The following is a 23,461-nucleotide window of genomic DNA, read 5'->3' as shown; positions in this document are numbered from 1 at the left end:
TCTGTCACCCAGGCTGGATTGCTGTGGCACAATCACAGCTCCCTGCAACCTCAGCTTCCTAGGCTCAGTCTTTCCCACTTGGCCTCCCAAAGCCTTGGAATTACAAGCGTGCGCCACCGTGCCTGGCCCCAGATTCCATTTGAAGATCTGAGGGTGGAGGGGGCTGGGGACCTGGACTCCTGGGTCTGAGGGAGGAGGGGCTGGGGTCTGGGCTCCTGGGTCTGAGGGAGGAGGGGCTGGGGTCTGGGCTCCTGGGTCTGGGGGAGGAGGGGCTGGGGTCTGAACTCTTGGGTCCGAGGGAGGAGGGTCTAGGGTCTGGATTCCTGAGTCCAAGGAAGGAGGGACTGGGGGTCTGAACTCCTGGGTCTGAGGGAGGAGGGACTAGGGTCTGGACTTCTGGGACTGGGGGAGGAGGGACTGGGGGTCTGAACTCCTGGGTCTGAGGGAGGAGGGGCTGGGGCCTGGACTCCTGGGTCTGAGGGAGAAGGGGTTGGGGGTCTGGACTCCTGGGTCTGAGGAAGGAGGGGCTGCAGTATGGACTCCTGGGTCTGAGGGAGGAGGGGCTGGAGTATGGACTCCTGGGTCTGAGGGAGGAGGGGCTGGAGTATGGACTCCTGGGTCTGAGGGAGGAGGGGCTGGAGTATGGACTCCTGGGTCTGAGGGAGGAGGGGCTGGAGTATGGACTCCTGGGTCTGAGGGAGGAGGGGCTGCAGTATGGACTCCTGGGTTTGAGGGAGGAGGGGCTGGAGTATGGACTCCTGAGTCTGAGGGAGGAGGGGCTGGGGCCTGGACTCCTGTTGTTCAGGTGGGGACCAGGCCTGGGGACGGCCCTTTCCCAGTGCCTGCTGCCCTCTGCTGCCCCCTGCTGGCCACTGCACTCTTCCTTTACACCCTGGAGGACAGACCAGGCTTGGCAGTTTATTTCGGTTTCACAACCCCCTTCCAGCCCTTGGGGCTCCCTTGAGCAGCACATCTCGGTGCCCTGTAGGCGGAGAGAGGGGTGGGTTAGATGAGGTCACCTCCAGGTGGAGGAGGGTGGAGTGGGCCAGGGAGGGTTAGGGAATGGACTCACCTGGCCTTCAGGCCGGGGCAGGGTCCTGGGGTCCCAGGGCAGCTGGAGGGGAGTTCCCCTTTAGGAGTCTCTGCAATGGAGATATTTTGAGAGGGCGGTTGATTCCCGGCATCCAGTCTTTCCCTCTGCCCCTCTTCCCTGTCCCCTTTGTCTTAGACCTGGGAGTCCCAGACCACCTGGGGGCTGGAGGTGACTTCCTGTGCGGCTGAGGCCACAGCCTTAATTCTTGGCAAGAGAAGAGGGGCCCGAAGACTGGGGAGGGCTGAAAGTGCCTGGGGGGAGGAGATTAAGAAATGTCTCTGCTAGGCTGCAGCCTGGGTGGACGTCCTTTCACAGGCCCTGGACAGGGGTGACACAGTGGTGGCGGCCACCATCTGACAGGACCTTTGGCCTTGTCCCTAGTCCATGCTGCCTTTTCCCTCTCACCTCTAACTCGTGTAGGATGAAGTTGCAGTTTGTCTGTCCGCCTGTCCATCCATGTGTCCACCCTTCTGCTCACTTGTGTGCCCCACAGACAGTTCCCAAGCCTCTCCAGTGGGTCAGGCCCTTTCTTTCATTTTCTTTTCCTTTTCTCTTTCTTTTTTCTTCTTTTTCTTTCTTTTCTTTTCTTTCTTTCTTCTTTCTCTCTCGCTCTCTCCTTCCTTCCTTCTTTCTTTTTTCTCTTTCCCTCCCTCCCTTTCTTTCTTTTTCTATTTCTCTCTCTTTCCTTTCTCTCTCCCTTCTTTCTCTCCCTTTCTTTCCTTTTCTTTCTTTTTTAAAAACAACAACAAGAACAACAACAACAAACCGAAAAAACAGGGGCCACGCGCGGTGGCTCACACCTGTAATCCCAGCACTTTGGGAGGCCGAGGTGGGTGGATCACCTGAGGTCAGGAGTTTGAGACCAGCCTGGCCAATATGGTGAAACCCTGTCTCTATGAAAAATACGAAATTAGCCAGGGGTGGTGGCACATTCCTGTAATTCCAGCTACTTGGGAGGCTGAGGCAGGAGAATCGTTTGAACCCAGGAGGTGGGGATTGCCATAAGCCAAGATTGCACCACTGCACTCCAGCCTGGGCAACAAGAGCGAAACTGTCTCAAAACAAAACAAAGCAAAACAGGGTCTCGCTCTGTTGCCTCGTCTGGAGTGCAGTGATGGGACCATAGCTCACTGCAGCCTTGACCTCCTGGGCTCAAACCATCCTCCTGCCTCAGCCTCCCAAAGTGCTGGGATTACAGGCATGAGCCACCGCGCCAGGCCAAGGCCCTGTTTTTCGCTCTGAGAAGACAGCTGTGAACAAGACAGAAAACTATCTTCGTCCTGGTGGAGCTGATGCTCCACTGAACCTGAGGCTCGCAGTGACTGATCAGCTCCTGAACAAGGAAATGTCCCAGAGCAAGGTCCATGTCCTTCAAAGTGCCTGGGAGAGGGAAGATGCCAGGGAGGCCTCTTGGAGATGGGAATGACCCAGCCGATGCCTGAGTGCAAGAAGGATCCAGACAGAGGCTCCGAGTGAGTGGGGGCTTGCTGGCAAGTTAGAAGAGCAGCAAGGGTCCAATGTTGCTGGAAAGGAGGTGGAGTAGGGGAGATCAGAGAGGTGGGGAAGAGTCAGATCCCCAGCCCCAGGTCTTTGGGCGGTGGAGAGGACTTTGGCTTGAGTTCTTAGAGCCCTGGGGAGCCAGTGGGGATTTCTTTCTTTCTTTCTTTCTTTTTGAGACGGAGTTTTTGCACCGACGCCCAGGCTAGAGTGCAGTGGCACAATCTCGGCTCACTGCAACTTCCGCCTCCTGGCGGAAGCGATAATCAAGCGAGAATCAAGCGATTCTCCTACCTCAGCCTCCCGAGTAGCTGGGATTACGGGTGCCCGCCACCATGCCTAGCTAATTCTTGTATTTTTTAGTAGAGACGGGGTTTCACCATGTTGGCCGGGCTGGTCTCGAACTCCTGACCTCAAGCAAAGGATTTGCCCACCTCGGCCTCCCAAAGTGCTGAGATTACAGGTGTGAGCCACCGCGCTTGGCTGCCAGTGGAGATTTCTGAGAGGTGAGGGAGGGGATATGACTCAGGTTAGAGATGACTGAGCTTGCTGGCTTCATCAAAACTCATGGGGAGGCTAGACGAAGTGGCTAATGCCAGTAATCCCAGCACTTTGGGAGGCCGAGACAGGAGGATCACTTGAGCCCAGGAGTTAGAGACCAACTTCGGCAACACGGTGAGACTCTGTCTCTAATTAAATTAAAACATTAAAACAAACAAACAAACAAAAAAACCCAGCCTGTGGGGCTTGTGTCAGGCTGGTCCCCATTTTCCCTATGAAAACACTGAGGGTCAGAGAGGTCCTCAGTGGTCAGTGGGGTGATGAGATCCAGCTCAATGGCAGTGTCGTCCCCTAAAGGGAGGTTTCTCAGATGGAGAACAGCAGTGTGCAGACAGCAACCCCAGGGGCCACAGCACCATACACAGATCACAACCACGGTGACACTGACCACTGACACAGTCCCATCACATCCAGTGTCCACAGCAGCCCCAGCCTCACTGCTGCAAAAAATTTAAAAATGATCCGGGTGTGGAGACATGCACCTGTAGTCCCAGCTACTCTGGGGGCTAAGGAGGGAGGATCACTTGAGCCCAGGAGATTGAGGCTATAGTGAGCTGTGATTGTACCACTGCACTCCAGCCTGGCTGACAGAGACCCTATTTTTTTTTTTTTGAGATGGAGTCTTGCTCTGTCGCCCAGGCTGGAGTGCAATGGCGCTATCTTGGCTCACTGCAACCTCTGCCTCCTGGGTTCAAGTGATTCTCCTGCCTCAGCCTCCTGAGTAGCTGGGATTACAGGTGCACGCCACCACACCCCGCTAGACAGAGACCCCATCTTAAAAAAAAAAAAAAAAAAAAGCAATGCCAGGCACATAGCAAAAGTTATGACAGGCGGGGCCCACTCCTGTAGTCCCAGCACTTTAGAAGGCCGAGGCAGGCAGATGACCGGAGGTAAGGAGTTCAAGACCAGCCTGGCCAACATGATGAAACCCTGTCTCTACTAAAAATACAAAAATTAGCCAGGCATGGTGGTGAGCACCTGTGACCCCATCTACTCGGGAGGCTGAGGCAGGAGAATCGCTTGAACCTGGGAGGCGGAGGTTGCAATGGGCTGAGATCGTGCCACTGCACTCCAGCCTGGGTGACAAAGTGAGACTCCGTCTCAAACAACAACAACAACAACAAAAGTTATGACAGTGCCTTGCTGAGAAGTAACAAACCCAAGGCTGTCTCTTCTGTGGTATGTTTTGAAGAATGAAAGAGTAGGTGGGAGTGGACTGGAATTTTAATCAGGCAGGGTTTGGGGAGAGAAGGAAAGGGTGGGGGAGGCGGAGGGTACGGCCTAGGCAAAGGTGTCACCATCAGGCCCGAGGTCCCTGTCAGCCTGCTGTCCTGGCTGTGTCCCCCATCACTGTCCTCTGGGAGCCGGCTGAGTGCCTCCTAATGTTTCCATTTGCTTTTGGCGGCAGGTTGGATCTGTTTTTAGCTTCCCTGGCTGGTTTCACCGCCACCCCCCCGCTTCCTGCTGGCTCTCTTGTTTGCTGTGGTCGAATAACGTTCCCGGACTTCCTGAGCTGTTTGTTTGAAGACAGCTCAGTATTGATCGAAGCCTGTGTGTACTCAGCCGGAGATACTAAGAGATCTGCTTCTCCCCAGCAATCCAGGGTCCCAAAAATCCTGGGGTGGCAGTGTAGGGAGAAAAGAAAGCCAGGACAGGGCTTATTAAAAAATAAGTAGGCCGGGCGCGGTGGCTCACCCCTGTAATCCCAGCACTTTGGGAGGCTGAGGCAGGCGGATCACCTGAGGTTGGGAGTTCGAGACCAGCCTGACCAACATGGAGAAACCCCATCTCTACTAAAAAATACAAAATTTGCCAGGCGTGTTGGCACCTGCCTATAATCCCAGCTACTCAGGAGGCTGAGGCAGGAGAATTAGCTTGAACCCCAGAGGCGGAGGTTGCAGTGAGCTGAGATCATAATATTTCACTCCAGCCTGGGCAACAAGAGTGAAACTCCATCTCAAAAGAAAAACAAACAAACAAAGAAACAACAAAAAAATAAGTAGATGGTTTGGGGGCCTTAAAGACTCCAACGCTGGCTTCTCCTCTTTCAGGCTGTGTGGTTTTGGGCAGGTACTGTCACCTCTCTGAACTTTTTTCCTCTGGAAAATGGGGAGAGGAACATTCATTTGTTTGTTTGTTTTTTGAGACAGGGTCTCACACTCTGTCATCCAGGCTGGAGTGCAGTGGTGCGATCTTGGCTCACTGCAACCTCCACCTCCCGGGTTCAAGCGATTCTCCTGCCACAGTCTTCCAAGTAGCTGGGATTACAGGCGTGCGCCACCACGCCCAGCTAATTTTTGCATTTTTAGTAGAGACAGGGTTTCACCATGTTGGTTAGGCTGGTCTCGAACTCCTGAACTCAGTGATCCACCTGCCTCACCTTCCCAAAATGTTGGGATTACAGGCATAAGCCACTGCGCCCAGCCGGGAGAGGAACACTTTTGACTTCATAGGGCTGTTGGGGAGACTCACTTCAGTGTATTCATTTGGCATCTATTTATTGAGCACCTATGATGTGTGTGTGTGCTAGGCACTGTTCTGCACTCTGGAGATATGATGGAGAAGACAACAAAGGCCTGACCTGCAGGAAGGTTGCAACCTGACAGTGATAAAAGCCGACAAAACCAACCCTAAGCTCTGCCGGGTGGCGAAAGATCTTTGAACATACAGCAGAGCAGGGCCCCGAGGGACAGCGGTGCTATTTTCATCTTTTCTTTTTTTTTTTAGAGAACGGGGTCCCGCTATATTGCCCAGAAAGGTCTTGAAATCCTGGGCTCAAGCTTTCCTCCTGCCTCTGCCTCCCTAATAGCTGGGATTACAGACTCTTTTTTTTCTTTATTGGTTTAGAGACAGGGTCTCATTCTGTTGCCCAGGCTGGAGTGCAGTGGTGTGATCACGCCTCAGTGGAGCTACCAACTCCTGGGATCAAGGGACCCTCCCACCTCAGCCTCCTGAGCAGCTGGGACTACGGGTGTGCGCCACCACTTTGGGCTAATTTTAAAATTTTTTTGTAGTGTTGGGGTCTTGTGATGTTGCCCAGGCTGGTCTCAAATGCCTGGGCTCAAGTCGTCCTCCTGCCTTGGCCTCCCAAAGTGTTGGGATTGCAGGCCGGGCATGGTGGCTCATGCCTGTAATCCCAGCACTTTGGGAGGCCAAGGCGGTGGATCAGCTGAGGGCAGGGGTTTGAGACCAGCCTGGCCAATGTGGCAAAACCTCGTCTCTACTAAAAATCCAAAAATTAGTCGGGCATGGTGGTGGGTGCCTGTAGTCCCAGCTACTTAGGAGGCTGAGGCAGGAGCATTGCTTGAATCTGGAAGGCAGAGGTTACTGTGAGCCGAGATTATGCCACTGCACTGCAGCCTGGGCTACAGAGTGAGACTCCTCTCAAAAAAAAAAAAAAAAAAGTACTGGGATTGCAGGCATGAGCCACCACCCCAGCTAGGGGTGCTATCTTGAACAGAGTGGTCAGGGAAGGCCTCCCTGAAAAGGGATGGGAAAGCAAGCCTCAGGAAAGACTGTGCAGGCCAAGGGAACAGCTTATGCAAAGGCCCTGAGGTAGGACACATCTGGGATGCTGGAAGGAGAGCTAGAAAGTCCTTGAGGCCAGGCGCAGTGGCTCACTCCTGTAATCCCCGCACTTTGGGAGGCTGAGGGGGGCAGATAATGAAGTCAGGAGTTCTAGACCAGCCTGACCAACATGGTGAAATTCTGTCTGTACTAAAAATACAAAAATTAGCGGGGCGTGGTAGTGGGTGCCTGTAATCCCAGCTACTCAGGAGGCTGAGGCAGGAGAATTGCTTGAACCCGGGAGGTGGAGGTTGCAGTGAGCCAAGATTGCGCCACTGCACTCCAGCCTGAGCGACAGAACAAGATTCCGTCTCAAAAAAAAAAAAAAAAAGAAAGTCCCAGAGGGGGAATGAAAACAAGGGAAGAGGTCACAGAGGGGATGTGCCTTGGAAATGGGTGCCAAGGATGAGTCCCTGCCCTGGCACCCCTGAGTGCACAGGTGAACCAGGGACCCTGGAGGTGAGTGAGACCCCAGCCCCCAACCTCAGACCAGCGCCTGACTCACCACTTTCGGCTGGGCATTTCTGGGCTTCCTGGGGGGCAGATCTGGCCGTGGGGGCAATGGAGGAGCCGAAAGGGGCACCTGCGGGGGGACAGAGGAAGGAGAAGGGGCTTGTGAGCTGCCATTTTCTTCTCGCCTGCATGTTCTCCTGCCTGGGACTCAGCATTCAGGCACTGTTCTAGACTCAAGATATAACAGAGACCAAGACAACGTATGAACACTTAGGAGGGTTACAGCCAGGGAAAGCCACAGCCCCAGCCCTTGCGGAAGCAAAAGACCAGTTCCCTAGGACCTGAGAATCTTGTTATCAGCCCCCTCCTCTCCTAGAACCCAGGAGTGTGGGCCCTCAGCTCTTCTTCCCTCAGACCCAGGAGTCCAGGCCCCCATATTCTCCTCCCTCAGACCCAGGAGTCCAGGCCCCCATATTCTCCTCCCTCAGACCCAGGAGTCCAGGCCCCCATATTCTCCTCCCTCAGACCCAGGAGTCCAGGTCCCCATACCCACCTCCATCAGACCCAGGAGTCCAGGCCCCTAGCCCCTCCTCCCTCAGACCCAGGAGTCCAGGACCCCCAGCCCTCCTCCCTTAGACTCAGGAGTACAGGCTCCAACCCCTCTTCCCTCAGACCCAGGAGTCCAGGCCCCCAGTCTCTCCTCCCTCAGACCCAGGAGTCCAGGCTCCAGTCCCTCCCCACTCAGGCCTCAGGAATTTGGATTCCAGCTCCCGGCTGGCCCTGCTCACCTGCCCCAGCTCCAACTCCCTGCCTTCCTGGTCACTGCTGTTCCCCGAGTCCTCAGCAGTAGCCTGACCGTGGAACTGGTAGATACTCACAGCCTCCCAGCCCTTGATCTCGCAGCGGCAGAAGGGGCAGGTCTGGCTGTCCGAGTGCTGGGGGAGGTCGGGAGGGAAAGGGTCAGTGCTCCCCTGCTCTCCATCCTGTCCCTTGGGCCAACGAGGAGCTCCCCGCCCAAAAGATTGATGTGGGGAAGACAGACAGAGGAAGGGAGACGGAAGGAGAGAAGAGGAGTCGTGGAGAGCAGAGGAATGTGGAGGGAAATGCTGAGAGAGAAGGTGAGAGAGGAACGGAACCAGAGCCGAGGTCAGGAGGGGGCACACAGGCCAGGGATCCCCATGGAGCTGTGGCCACAGCTTCCGGGCCAGGCCTTTCCAGGCTCAGACCCTCACGTGGCCCTTGCTGTTGTTGTTTTTTAAAAAAACGGAGTCTCGCTCTGTCACCCAAGCTGGAGTGCAGCGGCACGATCTCTGCTCACTGCAACCTCTGCCTCCCAGGTTCAAGTGATTCTCATGCCTCAGCCTCCCGAGCAGCTGGGATTACAGGCCCCTACCACCACACCCGTCTAATTTTTGTATTTTTTTTTTTAGTAGACACGGGTTTTCACCATGTTGGCCAGGCTGGTCTTGAACTCCTGACCTCAAGTGATCCACCCACCCCGGCCTCCCAAAGTGCTGAGATTACAGGCGTGAGCCACCGTGCCCAGCCTCACTGTGGCCTTTGGGAGGTCACTATTCTCAGCCCCGTTCTCCAGGGGACGAGGCTAAGGCTCAGAGACGTGAAGCCACTGGCTGGGGATCACCTAGGCAGAGAAGGAAGGAGAGCTTTCCACTGATAACATTGCCGGAGAGGGAGAAACAGAGGCAGTGTGTGCAGAGTGGGATGGAACCACAGGCCTGGGGAAAGAGAGCCGGGCTCCTGAGTGGTTGCCATCAGCTCTTTGCCCTCTCTGGCCTTTGGTTTCCCCATATGATCAATGAGGCATGGAGATCCTTTTGGGGCTTTCCCTGTAGAGAGGGGGAGACCAGAGGGGAAGGCGCCACAGGGGTCAGACCCACCTGCCAGGCAGCCAGGCAGCGGCTGCAGAGCAGGTGCCCGCACGGCTCAATCTTCACATCCTTGTTGCTCTCAGCACAGATCTTGCAGAGCTCAAATGTGGAGTCCATGGCCCAGTAGAGCTGCAGCTGCTCCTGGCAGGTGAGAGGATAGAGAAGACAGCGAGGGGCATGCGTCAGCCATGGGGATACAACTTGGGCCACAGGAAGAAAATCCCAAACCTCGGCTGGTTGTGGTGGCTCACGCCTGTAATCCCAGCACTTTGGAGGCTGAGGCGGGGGATCATCTGAGGTCAGGAGTTCGGGACCAACCTGGTCAACATGTTGAAACCCCGTCTCTACTAAAAATACAAAAATTAGCTGGGCATGGTGGTGCATGCCTGTAGTCCCAACTACTCAGGAGGCTGAGGCAGGAGAATCGCTTGAACCCGGGAGATGGAGGTTACAGTGAGCTGAGATTGCACCATTGCACTCCAGCCTGGGTAACAAGAGCAAAACTCCGTCTCAAAAAAAAAAAAAAAAAGAAAGAAAGAAAGAAAATCCCACACCTCCTCTATCTTGGCGCTGTGGCTCATGCCTGTAATCCCAGCACTTCTGGCGGCCAAGGCAGGTGGAATGCTTGAGCCCAGGAGTTCTGGACCAGCGTGGGCAGCATAGTAAGACCCCGTCTCTATTTAAAAAAAAAAAAACAAAACAAACCTCTGTGCCAGAACTGAACCCTCTCCTAAGTCCAAGGCTGGCATGTCCAATGGCCTCCTACATGTCTACACTCATTTTTTTTTTTTTTTTTTTGGAGACGCAGTCTTGCTCTGTTGCCCAGGCTGGAGTGCAGTGGCGCGATCTTGGCTCACTGCAACCTTTGCCTCCAGGTTCAAGCGATTCTTGTGCCTCAGCCTCCTGAGTAGCTGGGACTACAGGCATAAGCCACCATACCTGGCTAATTTTTGTATGTTTAGTAGAGATGGGGTTTCACCATGTTGGCCATGCTAGTCTCGAACTCCTGACCTCAAGTAATCTGCCCGCCTTGGCCTCCCAAAGTGCTGGAATTACAGGCGTGAGCCACCTCGCCCGGCCATGTCTTCACTCCTTGTTATGAGACTTCTCCCCAGTTGTCTACACCCAGTGGTGCCAGATTTAGCAAATAAAAGTATTGGATGCTGCTAAATTTGAATTTCATTCTTTTTCTTTTCTTTTCTTTTTTTTTTTTGCGGGACGGAGCCCCACTCCGTCACCCAGGTTGAAGTGCAGGGTCGCAATCTTGGCCTACTGCAACCGCCAACTCCCAGGCTCAAGTGGTCCTCCCACCTCAGCCTCCCAAGTAGGTGGGCTAATTTTTTGCATTTTTTTTATAGAGATGGGGTTTTGTCATGTTGCCCAGGTTCATCTTGAACTCCTGAGCTCAAGTGATCCACCCGCCTCAGCCTCCCAAAGTACTAGGATTACAGGCATGAACCACTGTGCCTAACCTAAATTTGAATTTCTTTCTTTCTTTTTTTTTTCTTTCTTGAGACCAAGTCTCACTCTGTTGCCCAGGCTGGAGTGCAATGGTGTGATCTCAGCTCACTGCAACCTCCGCCTCCTGAGTTCAAGTGATTCTCGTGCCTCAGCCTCCCAACTCAAGTGCCTCAGCTGGGACTACAGGTGTGAGCCACCACACCCAGCTAATTTTTGTATTTTTGGTAGAGATGGGTTTCACTATGTTGGCCAGGCTGGTCTTGAACTCCTGACCTCAGGTGATCTGCCCGCCTCGGCCTACTAAAGTGCTGGGATTATGGGTGCGGTGGCACCCGGCCTCCAAATTTGAATTTCATGTAAACCGTGAATACAATTTGAAGTATAAGGATGTCCCAAATATTGCACGGGATATATTTATACTAAAAAAAATTTAGGGCCAGATACAGTGGCTCATGGCTATAATCCCAGCACTTTGGGAGGTGGAGGCGGGAGGATTGCTGGAACCTAGGAGTTCAAAACCAGCTTGGGCAACATGGCGAAACCCCATCTCTACAGAGAAATACAAAAATTAGCTGGGTGCAGTGGCTCACACCTGTACTCCTGGCTGCTCGGGAGGCTGAGGTGGGAGGACTGCTTGAGCCCAGAGGTCGAGGCTGCAGTGAGCCATGATCGCACCACTGCACTCCAGCCTGGGCGACAGAAGAGATCCTGTCTCTAAAAATAAAAATAAATAAAAAATAAATTATTTATTTGTTATTGTTGTTTTTCTCACTCGTGGGGTGGCTGTGAAGATTAGGAGCTGGCACGGGGCTATCACTGGCAAATGCTCGAATGCATTAGCTGTCCTGATGATCTCAGCAGCATCAGTTCCTTATTTAATCCCCGTGATCACCCCTGGGAAAGAGGCAGGAGGAGCCGTATTTTCCGGAAGAATAACTGAGCCTCAGAGAGGTCAAGTGATTTACCCAAGGTCACAGAGCCACCAAGCCAACATTCCAACCCCAGGCCTCTGAGCCAAGGCAACGTGGGGGTGGCAGGGTCAGGGAACTGGGACTGCGGGTGCAGGTGCGGGTCTCACCTCTGACACGTGGATGCGCTGCTGGGGTTCTGCCTGGCCGAGCTCAGTCAGGTCTGGGTTGTGGGTCTTTCCATCTGGGTAGAGGTAGCTGGGGGAAGGGAAGAGAGGGGGACTGGGGGGCCATCCAGTATTTCCCACCCCCAGATGAACAAGTACCTTTCACCCTACAGGGCCCCATATTTCCCTGAGATGAGGATCTGTCCCAAATCCATTGCTGGCCTGGGCTTATTTTCCCTCCACCCGCCTCTAATTGGGACTGTGTCTTCTCAGATACCCCAGGGCAGGGCTATGTCCCCTCAGACTCCCAAGGTAGGGCACACAAAACCTCAGTGACTCAAGCTCCAGAAACAAGGATGAGATAGACTAAGAACCAGAAAACGATATGAAAATTTCTGGCTTAGGGCAGGTGTGGTGGCTTACGCCTGTAATCCCAGCACTTTGGGAGGCCGAGGTGGGTGGATCATCTGAGGTCAGGAGTTCAAGACCAGCTTGGCTAACATGGTGGAACCCCGTCTCTACTGAAAATATAAAAATTAGCTGGGCGTGGTGGTGCATGCTACTCAGGAGGCTGAGTCAGGAGAATTGCTTGAATCCAGGAGGCAGAGGTTGCAGTGAGCCAAGATCATGCCATTGCACTGCAGCCTGGGCAACAGAGTGAGACTCTGTCTCAAAAAAAAATAAATAAATAAAGGAAAATCTCTGGCTTAGCTCTTCTAGAACCTCACCCTTCTCCACGCCCAAGCATAACAGATTTTAGCGTCACAGATCATGAAAGTGATCAAATCCTAGAATCTGATAATATCAGGATGGAAAGATCCTCTGAGAACACCTGTACCACTTCTTCCCTCAGAGACAGTGACCCAAGGCTCAGGGTGGGAAAGGCACTTGCCCAAGGTCACACAGCAAGGACCAGAGAGACTGAGAACCAGGGTTGTAGGCGAGATCTCAGCACTGGGCTCCAGGACACCGGAGAAGCAAGCTCTGGGCTCCCTGGGTCTCCCCCTGGATCATTTCCTCGGCCTATCTGGCATGCCTCAATGCTACTCCAGTTATCCCGACATGTATACCACATGAAATATTGGACCCTCAGACTCCCTGAGGCTAGTGGCCCTGCCTGGCCTGTCATGTGGAGCAGTGCAGGATCCCTGACCTGGGCCCCACAGTGGCTCTCTCACTAACACACTGTGTGACCTGGCTGGGGCCACTCGACCTTTCTGGCCTCAGTTTCCCCTTCTGTAACATGGACATGATCATGCCTGAGGCAAAGATTTGTGATGGATTAAATAAGACAGTGCTGGCCGGGTACGGTGGCTCACACCTGTAATCCCAGAACTTTGGGAGGCCAAGGCAGGCAGATCATTTGAGACCAGCCTGGCCAACATGGTGAAACCCCGTTTCTACTAAAAATAGCAAAATAAATAAATAAATACAATAATAATTAGCCAGGCATGGAGGTGCGTGTCTATAATCACAGCTACTTGGGATGCTGAGCAGGAGAATTTCATGAACCCAGGAGGCAGAGATTGTAGTGAATGGATATCGCACCACTGCACTCCAGCCTGGGCAACACAGCAAGACTCTGTCTCAAAAAAAAAAAAAAAAAAGAAAATTTAAAAATAAATAAATAAGAAAGACAGTGCTTATAAAACATGCAGCCCTGGCTGGGAGCAGTGGCTCATGCCTGAATCCCAGCACTCTGAGAGGCTGAGGCGGGAGGATTGCTTGAGCCCAGGGGTTCGAGACCAGCCTGGGCAACACAGAAAGACACTATGTCTAAAAAAAAAAAAAATTAAAAAAATTAGCTGGGCATGGTGGCATGTGCCTGTGGTCTCAGCTACTCAGGAGAGGCTGAAGCGAGAGAATCACCTGAGCCTGGGAGGTCGAGGCTGCAGCAGTGAGCCGTGTTCATGTCACTGCACTCCAGCCTGGGTGACAGTGAGACCCTGTCACAGAAAAAAAAGAACCACCAAAAGAAACATGAAGCACTGGCCAGGTGCAGTGGTTTACACCTGTAACCCCAGCACTTTGGGAGGCCGAAGAGGGAGGGTCGCTTGAGCCCAGCAGTTTGGGGCCAGCCTGGACAACATAGTGATACCTTGTCGGTAACTAATTTTTTTTTCTTTTTTTCTCTTTATTGAGATGGGGGCTCACTATGTTGTCCAGGTTGGTCTCAAACTCTTGGGCTCAAGTGATCCTCCCACAAAGTTCTAGGATTTCAGGCATGAGCCACCATGCTTGGCGAATAAATTTTTTTTTTTTTTTTTTTTGAGATGAAGTCTCACTCTTGTGCCCTAGGCTGGAGGGCAATGGCGTGATCTCGGCTCACTGCAACCTCTGCCTCTCGGGTTCAAGCAATTCTCTTGCCTCAGCCTCCCAAGTAGCTGGAATTACAGGCGCCTGCCACCACGCCTGGTTAATTTTTGTATTTTTAGTAGAGATGGGGTTTCACCATGTCGGCCAGGCTGGTCTTGAACTCCTGACCTCAGGTGATCTGCCCGCCTCGGCCTCCCAAAGTGCTGGGATTACACGTGTGAGCCACCGTGCCCGGTGCAAATAAATTTTTTAAATTAGAAAAATATTTTAAATGCAGCGTCCTCATACCCAATAAGAAGGGACTTCTATGATTGACTTTATTTTATTTTTATTTTTATTTTTTGAGACAGAGTCTGGTTCTGTCACCCAGGCTGAAGTACAGTGGTGCGATCTCGCCTCACTGCAAGCTCCACCTCCCGAGTTCACGCCATTCTCCTGCCTCAGCCTCCTGAGTAGCTGGGACTACAGACGCCCGCCACTGCGCCCGGCTAATTTTTTGTATTTTCAGTAGAGACAGGGTTTCACTGTGTTAGCCAAGATGGTCTCGATCTCCTGGCCTGGTGATCCACCCACCTCAGCCTCTTAAAGTGCTGGGATTACAGGTGTGAGCCACTGCGCCCGGCTTATGATTGACTTTATTTTTATGTTTTTGAGATGGAATCTCACTCTGTCACCCAAGCTGGAATGCAGAGGCGTGATCTTGGCTCACTGCAGCCTCAACCTCCCGGGTTCAAGCAATTCTCGTCTCAGCCTCCTGAGTAGCTGGGATTATAGGCATACACCACCATGCCTGGCTAGATACCAGGTTTCACCATGTTGGCCAGGCTGGTCTCGAACTCCTGACCTCAAGTGATCTGCCTGCCTCAGTCTCCCAAAGTGCTGGGATTACAGGCATGAGCCACCATGCCCGGCCTCTGATTTTTCTGTTTTAAATGGTCCCCAAGAGTAGCTGAAGTGTTGTCTCCTGTTCCTAAGTGAAAGAAGGCTGTGATGTGTCTTATGGAGAAAACGTGTGTGTTGTATAAGCTTTGCTGAGACACAAGTTATACTGCTGTTGGTTGTGAGTTCAATGTTAGTGAACCAACAATAGGTACTGAATAAAGTGTCAATTTTTTTTTCTTTTTTTCTTTTTTTTTTTTCTGAGACGGAGTCTTGCTCTGTCGCCCAGGCTGGAGTGCAGTGGCACGATCTCGGCTCACTGCAACCTCCGCCTCCAGGGTTCACGCCATTCTCCTGCCTCAGCCTCCTGAGTAGCTGGGACTACAGGTGCCCGCCACCACGCCTGGCTAATTTTTTTTGTGTGTTTTTAGTAGAGACGGGGTTTCACAGTGTTAGGCAGGATGGTCTTGATCTCCTGACCTCGTGTTCTGCGCGACTCGGTGTTCCAAATTGCTGGGATTACAGGTGTGAGCCACTGCGCCTGGCCTTGAATAAAGTGTCTTTAAACGAAAACATACATAAAGGTTACTATGTTGTGATTGGTTGACAAAAATGTGGTGACCCAGCCGGGTGTGGTGGCGTGCACTTGTAGTCCTAGCTACTCAGGACCCAAGAATGTATTTCCCCTGGGAGCAACGGCTTGATATTCGATAATTCAGGGTGTGTGCTGATTTTATAGAAGATAATTACTACAAATTGGCCAGGCGTGTGGTTCACACCTGTAATCTGAGCACTGTGGGAGGGTGAGGCGGGCAGATTGCTTGAGTTCAGGAGTTCGAGACCAGCCTAGGCAACATGGTGAGCCACACCCCACCCCCATCTCTACCAAATATACAATAAAATTTTTTTGTTTTGTTTTTTTCAGATGGAGTCTCGCTCTGTCACCCAGGCTGGAGTGCAGTGGCGTGATATCAGCTCACTGAAACCTCCACCTGCCAGGTTCAAGCAATTCTGCCTCAGCCTCCGGAGTAGTTGGGATTACAGATGCACGCCACTGCGCCCAGCTAATTTTTTTTAATTTTTAGTAGAGATGGGGTTTCACCATGTTGACCAGGCTGGTCTTGAACTCCTGATCTCAGGTGATCCGCCTGCCTTGGCCTCCCAAAGTGCTGGGATTACAGGCGTGAACCACCGTGCCCCACCAAAAATGTTAAAAAAATTATATATTAAAAAATTAATAATAATTATTGCAAATAATCAACAGCATATCTACCTATCTGCCTATCTATCTATCTATCTATCTACCTATCTGACTATCTAGCTAGCTACCTACCTTCCTATCTCCTCTCTCGTATGTCAGTAGTCATATAGATATGACTGATAAGAAAGTTCTGGCTAAAGGTGAAACTCTGAAAAGAAACCTGTCTTCCTGGCCGGGCACAGTGGCTCACACCTGCAATCCCAGCACTTTGGGAGTTCGAGAAGGGAAGATCACTGGAGGTCAGGAGTTTGAGACCAGCCTGGCATGGCAAAACCCCATCTCTATTAAAAATCCAAAACTTAGGACCGGGCATGGTGGCTCATGCCTGTAATCACCATTTTGGGAGGCCGAGGTGGGTGGATCACGAGGTCAGGAGTTCGAGACCAGCCTGACCAACATGGTGAAACCCTGTCTCTACTAAAAACACACACAAAAAATTAGCCGGGTGTGGTGGTGGGCGCCTGTAATCCCAGCTACTCAGGAGGCTGAGGCAGGAGAATCGCTTGAATCTGGGAGGCAGGGGTTGCAGTGAGCCGAGATCACGCCATTGCACTCCAGTCAGGGCTACAGAGCGAGACTCCGTCTCAAAAAAAAAAAAACCAAAAAACAAAAAACACCTGTCTAGCAAGTTCTCCAGTTCTGTTTCTGCCCCATCAATCTAGATTCTAGAGCAGGATCTCATATCTAGAAACAAAAGCTGGCTGGGCACGGTGGCTCACGCCTGTCATTTCAACACTTTGGGAGGCCGAGGCGGGAAGATGGCTTGAGCCCAGGAGCTCCAGACCAGCCTGGGCAGCATGGCGAAACCCCATCTCATTTTTTAAAAATTAACTAAAGTAAAAGAGGAAGAAAATAGAAGCAAACGCTCTTGAGCTCAGTTCCAAGGAATGGAGCCCTTGCGGTTGTGCCCAATGCCCCACACACTTCTCCTCGGAGCTGTGGCTGGGCCCGATCTATGGCCACTTTGTGCGAACCTCAGGGGCGCCCCTTCCTCAAGACCTTTGACTGCCACCTGCTGGAATTTTGTAGTACTGCAGATTTGAGATGTCCCCTGTGTGAATGGTTGCACCCTCAAACGTGGTGGCCACCAGCAGTGCACAACATGCAAGATCTTTCCAACCAGATTTTGCTGACACCCTCCTCCTACCAGAATGGAGACTCACAAGCCGTCCTTCTGTCCCTCCAGGAGCACCTGGGACAGGGGTTTGTTGACAGGGATGGTCTGCAGGATGCTGCCATCTGAGCTCACATAGCCGATGGCCCACTGCCCCAGGCGAGTACAGCTGGGCCGGAAGATGTAACTGGAGGGAGAGGTAGGTAGGATGGGGTGAGGGAGTGGTCACTGCCATCCCTTTTGTGAACTTCCAGTCCCCTGGCCTGTTGGGAATCCAGGTGTCTAGGTCCTCACCCCCAGCTTCCCATCCTCTAGGCAACGGCATGTGCTAGACCCCTGCCTGCCTCTCTAGCGGATATATGCTGTTTTTGCCTGCTTGGCTCTTTTATGATAAAAACAGCCCTGATTCCATTTGGAGATCTCTCCTCACTTCACTGGAGTTTAAACAAGGCTGGGGTGGCCAATCAGTGCATTTCAGGACCCCTGACCACAGTGATGGGAGTCCGTTCTGGGACTTTTGCTGCAAGTGTCAGAGCAAGGTGCCCCCTTTCTTACAGAGGTTGCTAAGAAGGTAGGGTACACAGCTGGGACTTCTAGAAGTCATTTGCCACCATGAGGAGAAACCATGTTTGAGAATGAAGCAAACAGAGGAAAGCAGAGAAAGGGGATGAACAGGAACTGATTCCTGACAGTAGCCATTGAGCACCTGGATCTAGCTGTGCCTGAAACCCACACCCTAGGCTTCTTTTCTTTTCTTCCTTTTTGTTTTTGAGACAGAGTCTTGCTCTGTTGCCCAGGCTGGAGTGCAGTGGCGGGATCCTGGCTCACTGCAACCTCCACCTTTCGAGTTCAAGTGATTCTTGTGCCTCAACCTCCCAAGTAGCTGGGACTACAGGCACGCATCACCATGCCAGGCTAATTTTTGTTTTTTTTTTTTTTTTTGAGATGGAGTTTCACTCTTGTTGCCCAGGCAGGAGTGCAATGGCGTGATCTTGGCTCACTGCAACCTCCACTTCCTGGGTTCAAGTGATTCTCCTGTCTCAGCCTCCCAAGTAGCTGGGATTACAGGCGCACGCCACCACGCTTGGCTAAATTTTTGGTATTTTTAGTAGAGATGGGGTTTCACCATGTTGGCCAGGCTGGTCTTGAACTCCTGACCTCAGGTGATCCACCCACCTCGGCCCCCCAAAATGCTGGGATTACAGGCGTGAGCCACTGCGCCAGGCCTAATTTTTGTATTTTTAGTAGAGATGAGGTTTCACCATGTTGGCCAGGCTGATCTCGAACTTCTGACCTCAAGTGATTTGCCCGCCTCGGCCTCCCAAAATGCTGGGATTACAGGTGTGAGCCACTGTGCGGGGCCTGGCCTTTTCAATTATAGGAATTTATTCTTTCCTTTTTCTTTTCCCTTAAATCAGTTTGAAGTGTAACTGGAAGAATGCTAATGCACTCACCGTCCTACCCCTGCACCTCAGCCCTGCAGAGACTCACAAACCTGACCTTCTATTCTCTTGGTATCTAGACAGCTCAATTCTCAGCCCTCTAGGGGGACCCAACAGCTCAAAACTCCTGGTTGAAATAATTTAAGGACTCTCATGTCTTGTTTTTCAGTCTCCTATGCCAACAGTTGGGAAATTCATACTCAAAATACTGAACAGATGGTACAACATGACTCTGACCTACCAGAAACGGACCTTACCCTCAAGCGGGTCTTTGGGCTCCTTGCTAGAGCGGGCACTGTCCCTTAGCTGCAGGATTATGGGACAGTACAGGAGGCCTCGAGAGAAGAGGCGGGCTGGGAGGGGCACTCAGTGTCCTGCCTCTGAGTTATCAACTCTCTGGGGTCCTGGGTACCTCTGTTCCCACTCTTGGAAGGACATCTGGGCTCCACCACGCACCAGCCCAGAGCCCAGATCCCTGAGCCCTGCAGCCTTGTTCTGCTGAGCCCTGGACCCTTTACCTGCCTGGCTTGTCCCTGCAGGCCTGCAGACGCTCTTGGACCTCATCATAGGTGAGGAAGGCCATGTAGCCTGGGTGGTTGACTGCCAGGAGCTGCCAGTTCTTGAGGAGTGTTGGCCATGGCTGGGGTGGGACAGGGCTTGGGTCAGGGAGTGACCAGGGAAGCAGCTCACATCCCTAAGTAGTCCCTAGGGCTCGAGGATCCAACCACCTCCTTCACAACCATGGTGGGCCTCAGGCATATCCCTTTTACAAGACCCCAAGCTCTTCTTTCTCCAGAACTCAGGAGTTTGGGACCCTAGCTTCCTCCTCCCTCAGACCCAAGAGTCCAGGCCCCCAGCCCTCTCCTCCCTCAAACCCTGGAGTCCCGGCCCTCATCCCCTCCTCCCTCAGACCCTGGAGTCCAGGTCTCCAGCCCCCTCCTCCCTCAGACCCAGGAGTCCAGGCCCCAGGCCCTCCTCCCTCAGACCCAGGAGTACAGGTCCCAGCCCCTCCTCCCTCAGACCCAGGAGTCCAGGTCCCGGCCCCTCCTCCCTCAGACCCAGGAATCCAGGATTCAGCCCTCTACTTCCTCCTGGACCCGAGTCTAGCTCCCAGCCTTGGCCTTCCCTGACCTGAAAGAGCCTGGTGAAGACGTCGAACTCGAAGATGGACACGTGCCCGCTGCAGGTGAGGTCAATGGTGGTGCGCAAGGCCAGGGCTGTGCAGCCTGGTTCCACAGGGTGGCAGGTGCCCAGGAGGGACTCAAACTCAGCCCAGGGCAGCACACACCTGGGTGGGAGAGGGGTGGGGGAGACACCGCTGAGGCCTCCCAGAGCCTATGATGGGAGGGTCTCCAGGAAAGAAGCAGCTGTGGGCCTGGACCCCTGGGTCCCTGGGCCAGGGCAGGATGGGGCTCCGGGAGCTGAGGGTCCCTGAGGACAAGGGCTTACTCACCGGGCTCCGCAACTTTCCCTCCAGAAGGTGTGGGCGGGGGCCTTGGTGAGCTGGTACATGTGTCCACAGTACTTTCCCCCGGGGAAGAGTGCGTGCAGCTCTGCGTGCATGTGGCTGAAGATGATGGCCAGCTTGGCCAGCTGTCGCCTGTGGGGATGGGCAAGGACTCTGGCTATCCTTGGGGCTCCCACTGACACCCTCTTCCTCCCCTCATGGGGAACACCTGCAGGGATAAGGCTCTGGACTCTATCTCAACAGTGTAAGGTAAGAGTCCATTCCTGCTGGGCGTGGTGGCTCACGCCTGTAATCCCAGCACTCTGGGAGGCTGAGGTGGGTGGATCACTTGAAGTCAGGAGTTTGGGACCAGCCTGGCCAACATGGTGAAACCCTGTCTGTACTGAAAATACAAAAATTAGCCTGGCGTGGTGGCGCCCGCCTATAATCCCAGCTACTCAGGAGGCTGAGGCAGGAGAATCGCTGGAGCCCAGGAGGCAGAGGTAGCAGTGAGCTGAGATCATGCCACTGCACTCCAGCCTGGGTGACAGAATAAGACTCCATCTCAAAAAAAAAAAAAAAAAAAAAAAAAATTAAAATCGATATACATGGCTTTTATTAGATTTTGGCCAGAAGCAGTGGCTCATGCCTGTAATCCCAGCACTCTGGGAGGCTGAGGTGGGTGGATCACTTGAGGTCAGGAGTTTGAGAACAGCCTGGCCAACATGGTGAAACCCTGTCTCTAATAAAAACTATAAAAATTATCGCTGCGTGGTGGCGGGTGCCTGTAATCCCAGCTACTTGGGAGGCTGAGGCAGGAGAATTGCTTGAACATGGGAGGCAGAGGCTGCAGTGAGTCAAAATTGCGCCACTGCACTCCAGCCTGGGCAACAGAGTGAGACCATGTCTCAAAAAAAAAAAAAAAAAAAAAATTATGCTGAATTTTGCAGAAATCCAGCTCTCCTATATATTAAGGGAAGACTATTTGATTCTGTATGACAGTGGTTCTACCTACAGGTACGAGTGTCTGACTAGTCAGCTCTGCCTTCCAAGAATAATTGTGCCTTGGCATTTTCATTTAAAACATAGATAATATTTATGAAAAAATTCCTTTGATCACTCTCTTATAATTTGGGCATTATAGTGATTAAAAAACTATAGGTGGGTAGGTTGTTGAACCTCTGCATGTCCTTTCAGGATGAATTAAGGAAACACTTGGCTGGACATGGTGGCTCTCGCCTATAATCTCAGCACTTTGGGAGGCTGAGGTACGAAGATCGCATAAGGCCAGGAGTTTGAGACCGGCCTAGCCAACATAGCAAGACCTCCTCTCTACCAAAAAATAAAAAGATTAGCCTGGCATGGTGGTGCACGCCTGTGGTCCCAGCTACATGGGAGGCTGAGGTGGGAGGATCACTTGAGCCCAGGAGTTGGAGGCTGCAGTGAGTCATGATGGTGCCACTGCCCTCCAGTCTGGGCGACAGGGCCAGACCTTGTGTCCAAAAAAAAAAAAAAAAAAAAAGAGACACTACAAAATATTTAATATAAAGAAGTGGCATGGGTCACTGAACTAGACCTTGTTCTGGGCTCTGAGCCCCAAACCTCATCTGCCCGGTCACTCTGAGATTCCTTCCTCAGTGCAGAACAGCAGAGGGGTGGCCTCCAGGCAGGTCCTGGGTCTGGAGCCAGCTGTTCCTCAGGAACTAAAGACCAAGTGGGTAGTCCAGGCAGAAACCGTGATGGGGGCCTAATGATCAGTTTCTTTGGGTGTGTCCATCTACCTCTCCTCCACCTAGGAGCCCATGGGGTCTCCACATTCTGAGGCCTGATCCTCCCAGCTGGGCCTCCTAAAGAGCTGGGATTACAGGTGTGAGCCACCGTACCCGGCCAGACCAGGCCAAGTTCTGATCATAAATGTGCACACATCTAGAAAACTTTGAATCAGAGAATAATAGTAATAGCTAACTTTTATTTTATCCTCAATGTAGGAAACCCCATGGGGTCCCTGAATTCTGAGATAGTGGGATAGTGGGAACCAGAATTGGGCTGCTGGGTGACCAAGGAAATGGCAAAATCGGGCTGAGGGCATGGGTGCCCAAGGAAGGAGAAAACTGGGTGGCCCATTTTCCAGGTTCCCTTAGGAAGGAGGGGCTGGGGCCTGGACCCCTGGGTCTGAGGGAGGAGGGGCTGGGGCCTGGACCCCTGGGTCTGAGGGAGGAAGGGCTGGGGCCTGGATCCCTGGGTCTGAGGGAGGAGGGGCTGGGGGCTGGATCCCTGGGTCTGAGGGAGGAGGGGCTGGGGGCCTGGACCCCTGAGTCTGAGGGAGGAGGGGATGGGGGCCTGAGTTTCTGGGTCTGAGGGAGGAGGGGCTGGGGCCTGGACCCCTGGGTCTGAGGGAGGAGGGGCTGGGGGCCTGGACCCCTGAGTCTGAGGGAGGAGGGGATGGGGGCCTGAGTTCCTGTGTCTGAGGGAGGAGGGGGTGGGGGCCTGAGTTCTTGGGTCTGAGGGAGGAGGGGCTGGGGCCTGGACCCCTGGGTCTGAGGGAGGAGGGGCTGGGGCCTGGACCCCTGGGTCTGAGGGAGGAGGGGCTGGGGCCTGGACCCCTGGGTCTGAGGGAGGAGAGGCTGGGGGCTGGAGCCCTGAGTCTGAGGGAGGAGGGGATGGGGGCCTGAGTTCCTGGGTCTGAGGGAGGAGGTGGTGGGGGCCTGAGTTCCTGGGTCTGAGGGAGGAGGGGGTGGGGGCCTGAGTTCCTGGGTCTGGGGGAGGAGGGGCTGGGAGCAAGACCTGGGCCTCACCCCAGAGGACTTTGTTCTGGGGCGAAGGCTCACCTGAGTCTGGAGCCCGCCCGGAAGAGCTCGTCGTTGGCACTCCTTTGGCCCCGGGGAGGCAGCAGCGCGGCCACCTGCCTGCTCTTGGCCTCCAGATTGGCTAGGTAGATGAGTAGAAAGTCCCCGGAGCCACCGGGACCCCCGGGGCCGCCTCCGCCGGCCGCCCGCCGAGAATGGGCCACCTCTCGAAGCAGCTGCGCTGTGCGGGGCAGCAGGTCCCGCAGCGAAGGGGGACTCACGGACAGCCGGGGGTCGACGCATTGCTCTTCTAGGCGCTGCAGCATCCTGACTGCCCGGCCCAGGGCGCGGGCCTCTTCCCGCTGTCGCCCCCACGGGGCCACCGCCAGAGCCATGGGAGCCTCGCGTGTGCCGGGAAGGACCGGTGCGGCTGAGTTAGGCGCGGCCTCGCCCAGAGTGAAAGGAGAGGGCGGGTCCTAGAGAACCGGGGAGGGGCCTGCAGGTACCAGTGTCTCCAAAGGGGGCGGGGGCTGGAGGACCTGGCACGTGGGTCTTCAAGAGGTGGGATTTGGAGGCCGGGAGCGGTGGCTCATGCTTGTAATCCCAGCACTTTGGGTGGC

General features: G+C 53.5%; 1 protein-coding gene across 2 annotated transcripts; it reads right to left on the bottom strand.

The window, feature by feature from the left end:
* Positions 1–893: 893 nt before the first annotated feature.
* CBLC (Cbl proto-oncogene C) lies at positions 894–23,304 on the bottom strand. Of its 2 annotated transcripts, XM_016936169.4 has the most exons (11): positions 22,884–23,304; positions 20,062–20,208; positions 19,740–19,896; positions 19,127–19,248; positions 17,216–17,353; positions 11,600–11,687; positions 9,070–9,201; positions 7,960–8,106; positions 7,224–7,301; positions 1,073–1,142; positions 894–982 (listed from the first exon to the last, which is right to left on the bottom strand). In XM_016936169.4, exons 1-10 carry the CDS (start codon positions 23,234–23,236, stop codon positions 1,080–1,082), a joined length of 1,425 nt encoding a protein of 474 aa, XP_016791658.1. In that variant the 5' UTR covers positions 23,237–23,304; the 3' UTR covers positions 894–982; positions 1,073–1,079. The 2 variants fall into 2 exon arrangements, with proteins under 2 accessions (XP_016791658.1, XP_016791659.1); XM_016936170.4 differs by lacking the exon at positions 17,216–17,353.
* Between the last annotated feature and the right edge of the window lie 157 nt (positions 23,305–23,461).

The sequence above is a fragment of the Pan troglodytes genome, chromosome 20, assembly GCF_028858775.2.
Source record: "Pan troglodytes isolate AG18354 chromosome 20, NHGRI_mPanTro3-v2.0_pri, whole genome shotgun sequence".
Classification (NCBI taxonomy): Eukaryota; Metazoa; Chordata; class Mammalia; order Primates; family Hominidae; genus Pan; species Pan troglodytes.
The sequence above is the reverse complement of the archived record's forward strand: the minus strand, read 5'-3'. Positions and strand labels throughout refer to the sequence as shown.